At 32.0% G+C, this 17,222-nt stretch overlaps 1 protein-coding gene across 3 annotated transcripts in view; it reads left to right on the top strand.

Moving 5' to 3' along the window:
* The window catches only part of LOC114333939 (leukocyte receptor cluster member 8 homolog), a 45,939-nt gene that overhangs the window by 14,932 nt on the left and 13,785 nt on the right, over nucleotides 1–17,222 (top strand). For all 3 annotated transcript variants that reach the window (XM_050657508.1, XM_050657503.1, XM_028283942.2), the window contains exons 2-4: nucleotides 1,038–2,150; nucleotides 8,878–9,400; nucleotides 12,294–12,492. In XM_050657508.1, the coding sequence (XP_050513465.1) occupies nucleotides 1,048–2,150; nucleotides 8,878–9,400; nucleotides 12,294–12,492 (1,825 nt within the window). In that variant the 5' untranslated portion in view covers nucleotides 1,038–1,047. The remainder of the gene's footprint in view (nucleotides 1–1,037; nucleotides 2,151–8,877; nucleotides 9,401–12,293; nucleotides 12,493–17,222) is intronic.

Genomic DNA, 17,222 nt, shown 5'->3' with positions numbered 1-17,222 from the left:
ATCAGACAACACTAATATTGTGCATACATATGAATATGTAGTTTTCTAAGACATTTCCTATAGTGAAACCATTCTGAGCAAAATAAGATTCTAAATATTGTTTGAATGGCTCTTTTGACAGAGAGTTGGTGGATAAACAGGACGAAGTTGACAGGTGGTGGAGTTTTATTACATAACTGGCCTCGATAAGCACACATATTTTAGGCATTTCCCCTATACAGGTAGCTGGGATATTGAATTCATCACTGTGCCAAAAACAGGTTAAAAAACGTGTTCTTTGATATCATTTTCCCTTGTTATAACCACATATTCCTCGTTATAGAGGCACTAATAGAGGTATATAGCACTAATATTGATTGGTCCAGGCAACTTATGGTTTTTTGACAGCTACTTCTTTTTTCATGATTATTATACATTTTGTGAGTTTGTTTCTCATTTGCTCCTATGATCCAGTTCCTCTCAATCAATTTTTTAATGAATTTTTTAGTTTCTATGTTTTTGTTCAATTCTTTAGTAAGTTCTCATTCTGTGTTCCCTCTCTTTTGGTATATTTTCTTTCTTATCATCATTTCATCAGCAAAAACTGGTCAGAATCTCCATCCTTGCCTCGTACACCCGACAGGTTGTCTCCTCGTACACCCTACATAGAGTTGCCTGCTCCTAGAGTGCAGGAGGCAACTCTATGTGAGAGCCCGTGAAGAACTGACTAACGTGACCGGAATATTGCTCATAATATACACACAAGAGTTAGGCCCGTGAGTAGCGATATCTGGGTTTTCCAGGTTGACCAATGGGAAGAATTCCAAGACATGTTGTAGGCACATCTTAATGTAGGTGAATGTAAATAAAGATTTTTGAGATGCCTAGATTTAGTATTTTATACTAGATTTTTTGGAAAGAAGTGTATTTATTATTTATTTTTTTATATATAATTATTGGATGGAATTGAAACAAATTTTCACACCCATTAATTAGGGGGTGAACATTCTGTTTTTAAAATTAATATATTATTACCAACAAGATGTTTTTCTTTATAGGTCATTAAAAATGAATGATACAGAATTAGCATCAATTCCACCTCCACCAGGTACCATCGACAATCCACCGTTGCCTCCAGAGCCACCTTCCAGTCCACCGCCGCCTCCGCCAGCTACAGAACATCCTCAAACACCCAATATGTTTTTACCTAACCAAAATTGGGCTAATTACAATAATTATATGAATTACTATCAACAATATGCTCAATTTTATCCATATCTCTTTATGTCAAGCCCCTATCAATCTTATAACCAATTTAATAAAAAGGATGAATCTGTTCAGCCACCTTTGCCTCCAGGTTCTCCGAATCCGCCATTGCCCTCCCCTATGTCTCATAATATTAGATCTCCTCTTTTGAATTCGCCAAAGCAATTTGGCCATATTCGGTTTCAGTTAAATAGTAAACGGTTGCCTAATCCTAATAGTAATCCCATAATGAAGTTACACTCTTCAACTAGTGGCGCTGCTAAGAAGAGAAGGAAAAGGAACAAGAATAATCAAAACAATGCTGTCAATAATCAAAACTTGAATATGAATAACACTCCTCCTCTGCCTCCACCGGAGTTATCTCTTCCCAAACCTGCACCTCCTCCACCTGAACTTCCACCGGAACCACCATTACCCCCTATGCCGGTTGATGTGAATCCGCCATTGCCTCCTCAAGAACCACAGGACTGTATGGCACAGAATGGATTATGTAATCCTTCTGAAGATTGGCCTGAATCTCTCAAAGACTATGTACTTCGCAGTTATGCAAGATGTAGGACTGAATTTGATAAAAATCAAGTTCAAATAATTTTAAAAGGAAAAATCACTCAAGCATGCCAAAATGGCCAACTTTATAAAGATTGGGGTAAAGAACCTCTACCTAATATTCACAGTGATAGACAACCTTTCACTGGCCAGGTTAAAACTGTGCCGGGACAGTTGAGCCAATTTCAGAACAATAAAAAAGGGCTGTCACCTGGTTTGGGAGCTAGACTGGGTTCAAGATCCAGTATTGCAAGTACTTTGAGAGGAAAGAGTAAGTCTTCTTCTAGGTCTAGGTCTAGGTCACCCGTCCCAAGGAAGAAATCAAGGTCGAGGAGTCCTAGGAAAAATGGATCTTACAGGTAATTATCATGTTTTTCTATGTACATACATGTATATGTTTCTCTAAAAACATAAAGATGTTTATTTAAATAATCACTGCAGTTCAACAAAATAGCAATATATTATGCAACTTTAATTTTGTTTTTGTTTTGTTTTTTTTTTATTTCCACGGGACAAGCCTATTACGCTTAAATTTTTTTTCAAATTTTGGAACAATTTAGTAGATACTAAATATAAGTCATATATACAGGGTGAGTCACCTCTAACGGGACGGAAGATTACAGCGAAATGGTAAAAGATTTGAAAAAAATTTTAAATTAGTAGTTTGTAAGTTGATAAAATCTACATTTTAAAATTATTTTGAAATATACAGGGTGTCCCAGTAAATGGCGGCGTATCAAAGTTATATTTTTTCTTATGGAACACCCTGTATTTTGTTGCATTTTTTAATTTCCCGCAAAAAATAAGGTATAATTTCATAAGACTTCCCTATACCTATTAGGGTGGATCGAAAAACGGGTTTTTTCTGTTATACAATTCTAATAGCACGGAAAACTTGCGCATAGACGTCATTATAAAGGGAAAAATAATAAAAAATTTTTTTTTTCAAATTTGAAATCGCGCAGAATGCCTAAAGTTGCAAAAAAAGACAAAGTACCGGTAATTTTCAAAAACACGTAAAATTACAAAAAAAGTCTGTTTTCGTTCTAATAGTGAAAAAAGTGTTGTCAAGAGTGTCCTTAATGCATACAAAAAATAATTAGACCTGTTCCCGTTTATCTGAATTCGCGCAAAAAGCCTAAAGTTGCAGGTTGTTTCGTAAAATAACGATATTGCATTATTTTTGACGATTTTTAGACATATTCCAAAACCATACCATTTGTATTTGTAATTTGTAATAGTGTGAAAACCATTCAAAATTGTTTTCCTAATCCATAAAAAAGACTTTCAGACCTGATATTCCTTAACTGTATTCGCGCAAAAGAATAACGCTTACTCCCCGTCGCCGGTACCGAGTGGACTCGCCCACCCATAGTTGAACTCGCACACGTTACTACTTGATCAGTGAGCCAGGTGGTAAATACATTGGTCATGTCACACCAAAGAAAGGGACCGCCAATGAAATTGCAGACAGTATTTACGAACATTTAGAAAGGAAGGAATTTGATATAAGATATAAGTGCAGTAGAGGCCATCGGATGTGATGGAACAGTCACAAACACTGGACGGAAAAGCGGTGTTGTACATAACATTGACGTTAAGTGTCGTCGTCCTTTACAATGGTTTATCTGCTTGCTACATTTCAACGAGTTACCTTATAGGCATTTGTTTGATCACTTGGATGGAACGACAACAAGACCAGTTTAATTCAGCGGTCCAATTGGAAAACAACTCCCTGGCTGTGAGAAACTCCCTGTTGTAGATTTTGAGCCGATCCAATCAGAAGAAGTCATTGATATCACTAGAACCGATCTGAGTAAAGATCAGCAGTATCTCCTAGACATTGTCAGAGCGGTCAACACAGGAATCTGTAATCCAGAATTGGCTGCTAAGAATCCTGGACGCATCAGTCACTCTCGTTGGCTAACCTGTGCTAACCGGGTTTTAAGATTGTATGTCTCCCAAACTACTCCAACAATTGAGTTACAGACTCTTGCAAATTACATAGTGAAGACATATGCACCTGTTTGGTTTGATATAAAGAAAAACTACACTGTGAAAAATGGACCGAGGCATATTTTGAAGGTATTAAAACAACCAGACATCTACCGGACAATATCAAGAAAATCCTTCATCCAGTAGTTCAAAGGAACGCATTCTTCTGCTACCCTGAAAATATGATGTTGGCTATGATAATGGATGAAAGACCACACATTAGGGAACTTGGCTACAGGAGGATCCTAAAATCCAGAAATGAGCCATTAGCTGAAGGATGCGTTAGGGAGTTTAAAATACCTTCAATAAATTTTAGTGCAAACGACTATACCGAACTTATTGATTGGTCAATCTGTAAGTTAACACCACCGCCACTACTGTCCAAGATACCAAGTGCACATATTACTTCTTTATTGAAAGACAAAACTTTACCAGAGCTTAAATACCTCAAATTCGCATGCCACACAGTCAGTTGAGAGGTGTGTAAAACTGGTTACAGAAGCAGCAGAAAAATTGTGCGGGCATGAAAATCGAGATGGTTATATTAGAGCTATACTTTAAAATCAAGGAAGCTGATGCCCACATTTAATTCAAAGTCAGAATTTAAAGGGGCTTCTATGTAAATAACCTTTTGCCTACAACAAATACATACATAGTACAGAGTAAATAATTACTGTAAATAAATATTGTAAATAACATTCACCCTGGTTGGTTGGTTGGGTAGGGTGGGGGTGGGCCTCGCCTTGCAGCCACGTCCTCGTCGTGAGTCCTGGGTCATTTCAGCACAGATTAAATGTTGAAATGAGCTGAGAGCTGCAATATGATGTGTTGGCTAATAAATTTGTTTGTAAATCACTTGTTATAGTCTTATTACAAACCTTAATGTGTTAAAAAACACTCATCAGATATGGAAAACCGCGTTTTTACGGGACTGTACAACTTACGTATACTACACTTTAGACCAATTGCGCGCATACAGTTAAGGAATAACAGGCCCGAAAGTATTTTTTATGGATTAGGAAAACTATTTTGAATAGTTTTTACACTATTACAAATTAAAAATACAACTTGTATGGTTTTGGCACATGTTTAAAAATCGTCGAAAATAATGAAATATCGTTATTTTACGAAACAACCTGCAACTTTATGCTTTTTGCGCGAATTCAGTTAAACAGGAATGGGTATAATTATCTTTTGTATGCATTAAGGATACTCTTGACAACACTTTTTTCACTATTAGAACGAAAACAGACTTTTTTTTGTAATTTTACGTGTTTTTGAAAATCCCCGGTATTTTGTCTTTTTTTGTAACTTTAGGCCTTCTGCGCGATTTCAAATTTGAAAAAAAAATTTTTTTATTATTTTTCCCTTTATAATGACGTCTATGCGCAAGTTTTCCGTGCTATTAGAATTGTATAACAGAAAAAACCCGTTTTTCGATCCACCCTAATACCTATGTACAGAGTGTTCTGAGTTATGGTGACTTTTCTTAAAATGTAAAGTTTTAAAAGAAGGCTTATTCTCAAGGTATTTAAGAAATTATGAAAAAAATACTTTTACATCTAAATAGTTGGATATTGGTTGAATGTATTCCATGATTAATTGTTACACAATTATTTACAGGGTGTTCAAATTTATAGTTTCATTATTGGATTATTCAATGTGTCATATGATGCTTATTTTAAATAGAACACCATGTATATTAATACACTATTATACTAAATGGAGTCACTTCTTTCGAATGGTATACCTAGATCTAATAGTTTTTGCGTAATTTACAATTATTTAAATTCTTAATCTGTGAATTGAGTTTAAAACAAAAGATGTATCTCATTGTATGACATCGTCATTTTATGACAGTACGGTCTGGTAATTATCAAAAATATAAACATCCGTGTGTGATATTCAAATTTAATTGTTCCTAAAAATGAATAATCACTTTACCTACGAAAGAGTAGACATGGTACTTTGCATTGGGGAGTGTTTGCAAAATTGTATCTTACCTTCTTAAGTTTACACTCAAAAGTATCCTGATAGAAGACATCCAAAAAAGGACATTTTTGAGAGATTTCAATAGATTCCGTGCTACTGGTAATGTTGCATACGGAAAGTTAAATAAAAATAAACCAGTTATTTGTGATGACGTCAAGGAGCTTGATGTCCTGCTTTCTGTTACGGAAAACCCAAATACTAGTAAAGAAAAAATTTCGGGTAAATTGTAAATCAGTCAAACGACTGTTAGAATCCTTAAGAGAATCCACTATTATCCGTATAAAACTCAGCTACACCAGTATTAGACCAAACAGGATTATCATAAATATTTAACTTATCGTTTATGGACTTAAGACTTTATAGAAGATCCTGATTTTTTTTTTAATGTATTGTACACAGACCAATATACCTACTTTGCATAAAAATGGTCTAGTAAATAGACATAATTTTCATTTCATTATGATACAGTAAACAAACATTTATTTCGTACTGTTTAAAAATCGAGAATGACTATAAATATTATTTTTAAAATCAATTTACCGTTTAAGAAAATTGTAAATTACGCAAAAACTGTGACCCCTAGTTATAGAACATCCCTATACCATTCGAAAGAGGAACCTGTGTTTAGTATAATAATTTATTAATATACATTGTGTTCCACTTAAAATAAGTATCATATGACACATTAAATAATCCAATAATGAAACTGTAAATTTTGAACAACCTGTAAATAAATGTGTAATAATCAATTACGGAATACATTAATTATAAAGTAATTACCAGACCGTAATGTCATAACGTGACAATGTCATACAATGCCATTAATTAACTACTTTTTTTTAATAGATTTACAGATTAAGAATTTAAATAATTGTAAATTACTCAAAAACTATAAGACCTAGGTATAGGACATCCATATACCATTCGAAAGAGGTAAAATTGTTTAGTATAATTATTAATTAATATACATGGTGTTCTATTTAAAATAAGCATCATATGACACATTGAATAATCCAATAATAAAACTGTAGATGTTGAACACCCTGTAAATAATTGTGTAATAATTATTCATGGAATACATTCAACCAATATCCAACTATTTAGATGTAAAAGTATTTTTTTCAAAATTTCTTAAATAACTTGAAAATAAGCCTTCTTTTAAAACTTTACATTTTAAGAAAAGTCACCATAACTCAGAACACTCTGTACATAGGTATAGGGAAGTCTTATGAAACTATACCTTCTTTTTTGCGGACAATTAAAAAATGCAATAAAATACAGGGTATTCCATAAGAAAAAATATAACTTTGATACGCCGCCATTTATTGGAACACCCTGTATATTTCAAAATAATTTTAAAATGTAGATTTTATCAACTTACAAACTGCCAATTTAAAAATTTTTTCAAATCTTTTACCATTTCGCTGTAATCTTCCATCCCGTTAGTGGTGACTCACCCTGTATATTTAACACATAAAATATAATAGTTAAAATAGTTAAAAGAAATAAATTACATCCAGAACATATTAGAAACATACTGGTAAAACAATTAAGAGGCAATATTAATTTGTTGAAAGTCACATATAAATTGGTTAGATGTGGAACTAAAATTAAGCCTTTCAGTATTTTGATTTGCTAGACATAACATTCTAGCTATAGGTTAATTGAGGCCAAATTACATCGATGAAATGGTACATGAAAGGTTTCAACTGCATTTCGAGTACTGTATGAAATATGAACTGTATGAACTTTAAAACCAACCTTAGACAATAAATAATGACTATTTGCTGTACCTACCATTTAACAAACTATACAGAATTTTCAAATCATGGTGATAACGACATTCTTCCAGGGTATTGATATTTATATATGCCCTAATTTCTTCATAACTGTAAAACCTGCTACTCCCATTAATAGCTCTAATTTTAAATCCCAAAAACCAAAGGAATTTATTTTGAACTTTTTCAATTTTTTCTGCATAAACATTATAATAAGGTGACCAAATGCTACAACAGTATTCCAAGTGAGGTCTAACAAGAGAACAGTATAATAATTTTAGGGTATTGGGACTTTTAAAATCATAGCATTTTAAATACATTATTAACGAGAATTATCAAACACTATTTCGTAGTATGGCTCCTTTGTAGCATTAGTTTCAAGTATGGAGTTCATCCCAAAAGTTGCCAACCTTTTTTTTTCTTTGTTTGGCCTTATTTATTCATAACTAACTGCAAAAAACGTTTTAGCGTATGTAGTATTTTAATATAATAAGTCACACAAAATGAACTTCTCATGTCACCAGCAGGAAGGGTATGGTTTGCAATAGATTGATTTAGTTTTTTTGAGTTAATCATTTTATTGTTGTTGAAAATGATGGAGCAACCAATTTATATTAAGTCTTGCTTTAAACTGGGAAAATGTTTTGTGAAAACTCTTCAAATGAAGTCCTTTGAAGAAAACTGTATGAGCAAAACAGATAAACGCATGCCCAAGGAACCACCGAGTTTATCCAGTGCCTTGCCATTGAGGCGGCTGAACTGTACTGCTCAATCAGCTATCCTGCCACTGAAATTGTTTGAATGTACCCATTGATTATGTCTGCGGCTCATCTTTTCAAAACTTGGTTAATTTGGTTGGTTTCTGATATTTTCCACATCCTTTTATGGCTTTTTGTTCTTTTTAATATGGTGCCGGCCAGGTTATTGTAAAAACTTAATTTCAAAACTCAGTGCCTTAAATTACTGATGGATATACTTTAAAAGCTGCCAAAAGTTGGATGTTAAAAATAAATCATTTCAAAGCTATGTATGAAAGTCAGACACTTTTGGAACATACCTTGTACGTTTTTCAGCATCTCTTAGTATTATGATTTTTAAGATATTGCTAAAATGATTTTTAATGGCAATCCATTTTCTTATTGCTTGCTTCATAATAACTGTAACAAACATTGCAAATCAAACTTTTTCTTATGTTTGACACTGATTAAAACCAAAATTTTTATTTCTAATATCTATAAATATGTTTACGAGAAATTATATGTACAGTTTGATAGTTACATTTGTGTGACCTTTTTCTCTAGTGGTTAACTTTTATTTTCAGTGACACTTCTACCTCCAGCAGTGAAGATAGCTACAAAAGCGATTCAAAATCTTCAAGAAGGAACAAGAACAAAATGTCTGATAGGTTAGGTGTCTCAAAGAATAAAAATCAAAAGTCATCTAAGAAACAGAAACCAAAAGATAAAAAATCTAGTTTCTATTCAACTTTCGGCAGTGAAGTTGAAGAAAATAAAGAAGTCCTACAGCAAAGAGCTGCTAGGTTTAATAACAACAAATCTAATACTAGTAATGGATATGATAAAAATGCGAGTTTTGTTATTGATAAGTTTTCTGATGATAACAATTTAAGTGCGAACTTTGACTGGTCGGATGGTCACATTGTGGGTACTTGTCAGGATTTAGAAAAATCATTCCTTCGACTGACAAAAGCCGTAAATCCTTGTGAAATCCGGCCAATCGAAGTCCTTAAATTATCGTTACAGAATGTTAAGGATAAATGGATACAGAAGCAGGATTATTTCTACGCCTGTGACCAACTGAAGTCCATTCGTCAAGATTTAACGGTAAGTTACAACAAAAACATTCGCTTTTCTTCATAATTGTCTTGATAGAAGTCAATATTTATTTATTTATTTATTAACGCGATTCCACCCAATTTAATATATACACAAAATATTATAATTATCTAGTGATACAATAAATATAAAGATATAGTAAATATGTATGACAAAAATTGGCGATGCAGCTATATAGAAAAAACAAATATTAAAATAATACAAAGTAAATAACAAATAATAAGATTACAAAATTTTTTTTAAACACTGTCTACAAACATTTTCCGAAGTGCACAGCAACAAATCAAGGTCCATTTAGAATGATTCTACTCAGCGGAGAATGCCTACCAAAGTTGCAGCAATGAAATTTAATTGCAAAATTTTGGGATGTTCTAGTAACTCTAGAGGGAACATTAAACTCAATTAGAGACAGTAAATCATTGCAATTAATTTTTGAATTCAGTAGTTTATGAAGAAACAAAACATCAGCATACATCCATCTGGAAAATAGCCTAGGAAGGTTTAATTTATTTCTAATTTCTGAGTAGGAATGGTCACTTAAAGGTTTGTGTAATTTAAAACTTAAGTACCTAATGAATTTATTTTGGACTTTTTCAAGCTTGGCTATATGGACTTCATAAGTGGGTGACCAAACAACTGAGCAATACTCAAGAACAGATCTAACTAGGGAAATGTAAATCAGTCTGATGGAATTAATGTTATGCAAACATCTAGACGTTCTAATAATGAAGCCTAACATTTTAAATGCCTGGTTATTCACGTAATCAAAATGAGTGCAAAAATTTAGTTTGGAATCTAATTGAACATCTAGATCTCTTACAGTTGATACAGCCTTCAGTGGTTGTTCAGCTAATTTGTAATTATAAAAGAGGTTGTTAATTCTTCGACAGAAACTAATAAAGTGACATTTTCCAACATTAATGCTCATTTGGTTCCAATTGCACCATGCCATAATTTTGTTAATATCATTTTGAAGTTTTTCACAATCTGAGACGGATTCGATAATTCTATAGATTTTTAAATCATCAGCAAATAGCAGAAATTTAGAGTTAATTTGAGATTTAATGTCATTAACAAATATATTAAAAAGGGAAGGCCCTAAGTGGCTTCCTTGTGGAACACCAGATGTGACGGAAATTTCACTAGATTGAAAGTGTTTAATTTTAACACATATATTGTTTTTTATTGATATTTAACACATTTGGGGTCCATGCCGCATGAGTAGTGTCAAAGGTTTTATCAAAGGTATAGATGACATATAAGTGGCATTACCTTGTACTGTGTTACTAAATGAACGATTTAGTAACACAGAGCTAACTATGTGGTATCACTCGTATCAGCTAAGTGGCGCTTGTTCAAGATGGGTGCTGAACGTGTTAAAATATAATTTTTTTTGTTTCTGAGGACCATTACCCTTTAGTCATTTTTGGCAGTGGGTAATTTGACGTATGTTATACATACCCATAATATGTAACTTCTAATTTCCCATTGAAGATAACAGCAGAAATCAGGTAACCTGAACCAATTTTGGAAGATTTTACAAGTTATCTAGGTAGCTTGCTATCTAGGTAGCTTGCTGTTTATCTAGGTAGCTTGCTGCTAAGATTTTAAGAAATTTTATTAAAAATGAACATGAAACTTTTTACATATTAATGTCTAACTCTTAGACGTCTTAGAGAATACAAAAAATATATCTTTTTTCATTGATGCACATACACTAATATTGTATAGGACAAAAGTCGAGGTCTCGCAAAAAGTAGTTCCGATGGCGGACAGTTAATCTCTGGATTGGGACCTCTGAAACAAAAAAATCGTACGGCATTTGAAATAGGAAGGTTTCTTACGTGACAATTTACCACCGTTAGTGAAAAATTCCGCAAAAAGAAAGATTTTACGAAAATTTGAAAAATTTTTGTGAAAAAATCGCGCGTTTTTCTTCAGTTTTTCGTGGTTAAAAATTTTTTATTTTTTGGTCAAATTGTGGTAAATTGTCACGTAAGAAACCTTCCTTTTAATACAGTCCTTTATGAGAGTTTTAAGCGCGGTAATGCCGATTTTATCAAAAATAAATTGTAATCGAACATTAGAGAGATTAAATTAAAACTGTTTTAGAAAGGCAATCTACAATTTTAGGATTCATTCATATGCGTTTAAGTTTATTTGATATAATAGTTATTAAGCATATGAATCTTAAAATTGTAGATTGCCTTTCGAAAACAGTTTGAATTTAAGAGTAAACAGTAGCGCGTCATCAATATTTTTGTTTTTCGAAAGTTCTGCAAACTTTCAACAGTGAGGCAACAGTGCGTCGGTAATTCGACAGTGACATTATACTATCAAAAACAATAATTTTTATACTCATAGGCGCGCTAAATGTTGCCGAGTCAGTCATGTTCGATTTCTTGTTATAGAAAATCGATTTTTAGTAGTTCCAATGTGACACAAAATCTAGGCATGGGATAAAAAAGTTTATTTGAAGAAAGTGTATTTTTTTGTTCTTCTTAATGGCGGTACAGTCTCTTTTTTGCAATATTTTATTTAGTTATAGAGTCATTTCCACATACTAACATATTTCTCAAATGGGACTCTGTACCGCCATGCTTTATTATATTACGAATATGTGTGCCAAATATCTCGACAAAATATTCAAAATTACAGTCGCAATCTTGGACCGCGTTTGTTGCTACTGATCGCTACTGTTGCCTCTTAATCTCTCTAAACAAATTATTTTTGATAAAATCGGCATCACCACGCTAAAAACCATTATAAGCACTGCATTGCCTATGTTCCTCATACTGTAAAGTCAAGGTGGGACGGATTATAGACATTAAGTAGAAGCTCCACATGTTATATTTATATTAACCATATTATTTTCTTACAGGTCCAAGGAATAAGGAACGAATTCACTGTAGAAGTTTATGAAACTCATGCCCGGATTGCCATCGAAAAGGGAGATCATGAAGAATTTAATCAATGTCAGGCTCAATTGATTTTGTTATATCAAAATATAGGGGGTTCTAATCGTACTGAATTTGTAGCTTACAGGATTCTTTATTATATATTCGTCAAGAACACCCTAGGTGAGTATTCTAATTTAACGAAAATTATTTCATGACTAATTTAAAACATTTATTTAAAGCAATTGTAAAAAATAAACTGCTCGTCAATTGAAGCTTATATTATATTTTGTCTCAACATTCTTATTCAGTATTAATAAAGATATTTATTAAAGAACAAGTCTTTATATTAACTTAAAAATAAATATCATTCAAGCTGTAATGTTCATCTACCAAAATATACAAAAGTTCTATTTTATGTTTGTTCAAAATACACTTGATTTATTAAAAAAAACTATTAAGCAGACAACAGGTATTAAATACAGTCGGAAAAATTAAAGAGTACCCATGAACGATCACATCAATCACTTATTTTGTATTTGCTATCTTTTTCTATAGCAAACGTTTGTTATTTATAGAAAAAAAAAGCAAATACAAAATAAGTGACCGATGTGATCGTTCATGGGTATTCTTTCATTTTTCTGACTGTACTTACATTAAAGTTATCTTCATTTATATGAAGGCCTTGAGAATGAACTAAAATGTCTTTAATATCTTTTCAACATGCATGTAACCCCTTTGTTAAACTCCCTTTCTTATCGACTGGTAATCTAATAAATATTTAATTGGGGGTTTTAATAGTTGTACTTTTAAACAATGGTACTAATCAACACTTATAGTATTTACTTTTATTTTCCATAGTAAACACACAATTCAATACTATCTCTGCAAAAACTGTATCAAACACCAATGTAAACAAAATGGTTTATACTTTTATATGAGACAGGAGAACAGTCATTACAGAATAGGGTCATTTCATATCAAATCAACCAGGGGTTTGGCAGACACCCTCTCCGATTTTGATAATTTTTGGTACACTTATTTTATCCATAAAGTAGATGAAAAATCTAAATTTTCAAAATTTTTGGTCCAGTAGTTTTTTTGTTATTAATTTTTGAAAATGATAAAATTGACAAGTTTTGCCTTTACATAAGTATAGAAAAATAGGAATATCTCTAAAACTACTTATCAGAAATTCATGAGCGATACCTTGTTTAAAAGGTCTTTTAAAAACCTTTTAAATAATGTATAACATGGCACATTTTAAAATTACATTTTTTTTTTTCAAAAAAATTGAAAAAAGTATTTTTAATTTTTTTTCAAAAACACCATTTTTTATTTTTTTTGAAAAAAATATATATTTTTTTTTCAATGTTTTACTAAGACACACACCAATTTTCAAGATGGAGAAATGATGGGTTCCATATGAAAAAAAAAAATAAAACAATATTCAAACATGTAAAAAATGGTAGCTTTTTTAAGTAAAACACATAAAAGTCAAAGATACATGCTATAATATACAGGGTGTCCCGGAAAATAGTGCGTTCCTTGAAGGTATAGGTAGAAGGCACCATGTAGAACAAAAAACTCTTATAACATTTTTTTCTAAATGCAACCGTTTGACCAAAAAATTAAAATGTATTTTGGTATGTAAATTTAAATCTGACAACTATGTGCGGTACGCAAATTTAAGCATAGACAGTCCCATGTAAATAGATAGAAGATACTAAGATACATAGTAAACAGATAGTTTTAAAGAATCCTGTTTAGTGTTCAGTGTCAATGCGAAAATGTTTTCGAATAGTGAGTGTATTACCTATTATGTTATTACCTATGAATGGTGTTTGTGAAAGGTTACTTGAAACATCTATTCGGTATAATAATTATTTTCAAGTAAGTACAACTTAGTTATTTCAGTTCACAAGTAAACAAATTACTGAGACATTATCTGGTGTATTTAAGTTCCACTGTAAACTATTAAAACTATGTAATTCAGTTAAAGCCCTCAGCAGTACTCAGCATTCAACCCATTTAAACCTTACTAAATACATAATACTAGTTTAGTTAAAAGACGTGTTTTTATGTTAAAAGATGTGTAATTCGTTTAAAATTATGCAATAGGTATTTCAATACATTTCAAAAGAAAATAATTTTAGTAAACAAATCGTAAATACATAAGTATTACCTACTATTAGGTTGGATTATTTTAAATACTGTTAATCACAATCACAAACGAGTTTTTATTATGTTATTATTCCGTAGTGCGTTCGATGTTGCCAGTTTATTAAAATTTCCAAACTTTAAAATACAGGTATATGGAAAACAATGTTAACTTTTTTTTTGGAAACGGCTAACTTTAGAAAAAAATGGTATAGGACTTTTTTGTTCCAAATTGTGTATTCTCTCCATACCTTAAAGGAACGCACTATTTTCCGGGACACCCTGTAGAAAACAATAATTTTTTATAAGTAACACAAACGCTTCTCTAAATTTCAAATAAATATTTTTTAAAGTTATTTTTCTTTCCAAAATGTGGGTGGAATCTGACATTTCCTCCTTTGTCAGTGTGTAAGTCCGACCTGTAGCGGTAATGGGTTGAACTTTTCTTAAAATCATTTTTCTTTCAATAATTAGAATATCTGATTTAGGTTTGGGGTAATAAAAGGAGGGGGCTGGCCCGTTTGGATGCAAGAAACTAACTTTAATTTCATTTGTCTCATCATTTCTGCCTATAATACAAGCCACCCACCAAGCATTGTTATACTCTACCGTTACAAATCCAGATTCAATTAGTTTAAGTTCCATTTGATTTAATTCTCACAAATCTTTCTGAATTAGTTGTTTTTGTTGATCAGAACTTAATGAATAATTTTTGGTTATGATTTGTGTTTCTGAAAAAGGAATAACCGCATGCACTTTTTGTGTCCCTTGTATTGTTTGGGCTTTAGCAAATCTTGGTTCTAATTTTTGAGTATGTTCATTATATTCTTCAGTTGAACAGTACTTAAAAGTGATTCCGTGAATATTTTCGGTGGCAAATTGAAATAATTGCTCTGGTGTTAGTATCTGATTCTCGTAAGGCCTTTGCAAACTGGCCTTAGTGGCCAATCTTTTGACTGTGCTTCCTAGACCATCACAGGCACTTTTACCATGTGATGTGGCAAAAAATGCCACTCAGCTGTAAGACCAAAATCTTTTTCGTGGTAGGACAGATTTAAAAAATTTTTTTTGTTCTTATATTGAGCGGCACATCCGTCAGAAAAGTAGAATATTTTTGATAGATTCATAATTTCATTTTTCAATTCCGGTATCAACACAGTTAGAAATAAATGAAAAGCTATTGTATTATGTATTAAACAATCAGATATGAAAACATAATTCATATGCTTTATTTCTCCTTGCTCATTTCTGTAGTAAATCACAAATGGGTGCAGGGTGGCTTGCGAATTATTCCAATGGTACGATTGTACCTCATCTTGTAAAACAAATGAGTAATTCTCTGCAAAATCTGACGTAATGAGCGCTTCTCCATTTTTTAAATTATTTTTGGTCTCATTATAAAATTCCTTTTGAATGTTTGAAATAAATGTGTTTTTAATTTTAAAAGGTTTTCACCAAAGTCTTCAGCAAAATCTTCTGTAGATTTAATCACCGTTTCCATATTGCACCGGTCAACAGAAATCCACTTTTTGTAGGAAACATTATCAATGAAGGATTCATTGAACTTTTCCATAAGATGATTTTTCAAATTTTCTATGCCAGGACATGTTGAGCATCGGTCCAAATAACAATCAATAATTGGGGGATTACACATTATTTTGGTTAAGCAAGCATAGTAATCCGGATAGCTAGGTTTGTTATTTTCATTAACAATTATTTTATTCAGTTTTGAACCATTAATCATTAATTTAATGTTTTGATGAATAGTGCAAACACATACTGAGTGTGTTCCACTTTGTCCTGCTAATATGCAATTTTTTGGTTTTAACTCATAAAATTTTGTAAATCCAACTTTAACTTCAGAATTCTCTTGTTTAAATAGGGCATAAATTTCTTTTAAGTTGGCTAAAAGTAAGCGTTTTTGAACGTGTTCTTTCTGGTTTTCTTGCTTGACCATACACAGTCTTTTTTTCCTGGCATCATACGACATGTCATCTCTTAAATAAAATTCTGTAACTAACTTGACTATTTCAGGGGAAACCGTTTTTCCTGGCTTTGGATTTGGGGTGGACAGAATCCCTTTTTCTTTTACCATCTGCTTAACAGCCCTTGCCATATACTGACTGACTCCGAATTCTTTCACTATTTTTGATCTACTCCAACTAATAGGCAGGCAGGATAGCAAATGCATTTTCTCGTTCCTTTTTGTAAGTTCCCTAAATTTCTTCTTTAATTGCTGTACCATCTCGCATTCATGTTCTTTTACAGCTTCAACAGGTGGCTCTTCAGTTTCAGCTCGTCTTTCCTCTCTTAATTTTTTCTCAATAACAGTTTTAACCTTTTCCGCTTTCTGCATTGTCAATCTTTTCTTTTTAATTGGTGATTCTCCTAAAAGCTCAAGTGATTGGTTAAGTAGCTCTAAAGACAGGTCTGGTCCAACCTTAGGTTCGGCTTTAAAATTGGGGGATGGATTTTCTGTTGAAGGTCTGAAAAAAAAAGAACTGAATAAGTGTTAAAGTTACAAAAAAATTATAAAATAAATAAAAAATATTTTTTTAATATAAATAAATAAAGTTCATGTCTATATAATAAAAAAATCCAATGTAGATGTTTACTTTTGTAAAAAAAAATAATAAATTAAAACTTACCCGGCTTCAGGAGATTCAGCATTTTTCAAAGTCTTCATGTACTTTAGCCTACACCCATCACAAATCTTCATTCCTTTTTTTATGTCGACGCGATTGCACATGGCT

The sequence above is a fragment of the Diabrotica virgifera genome, chromosome 1 (genome assembly GCF_917563875.1).
Source record: "Diabrotica virgifera virgifera chromosome 1, PGI_DIABVI_V3a".
In the NCBI taxonomy this organism is placed as follows: Eukaryota; Metazoa; Arthropoda; class Insecta; order Coleoptera; family Chrysomelidae; genus Diabrotica; species Diabrotica virgifera.
Note: the sequence above shows the minus strand (reverse complement) of the source record. Positions and strands in the feature narration are given on the sequence as shown.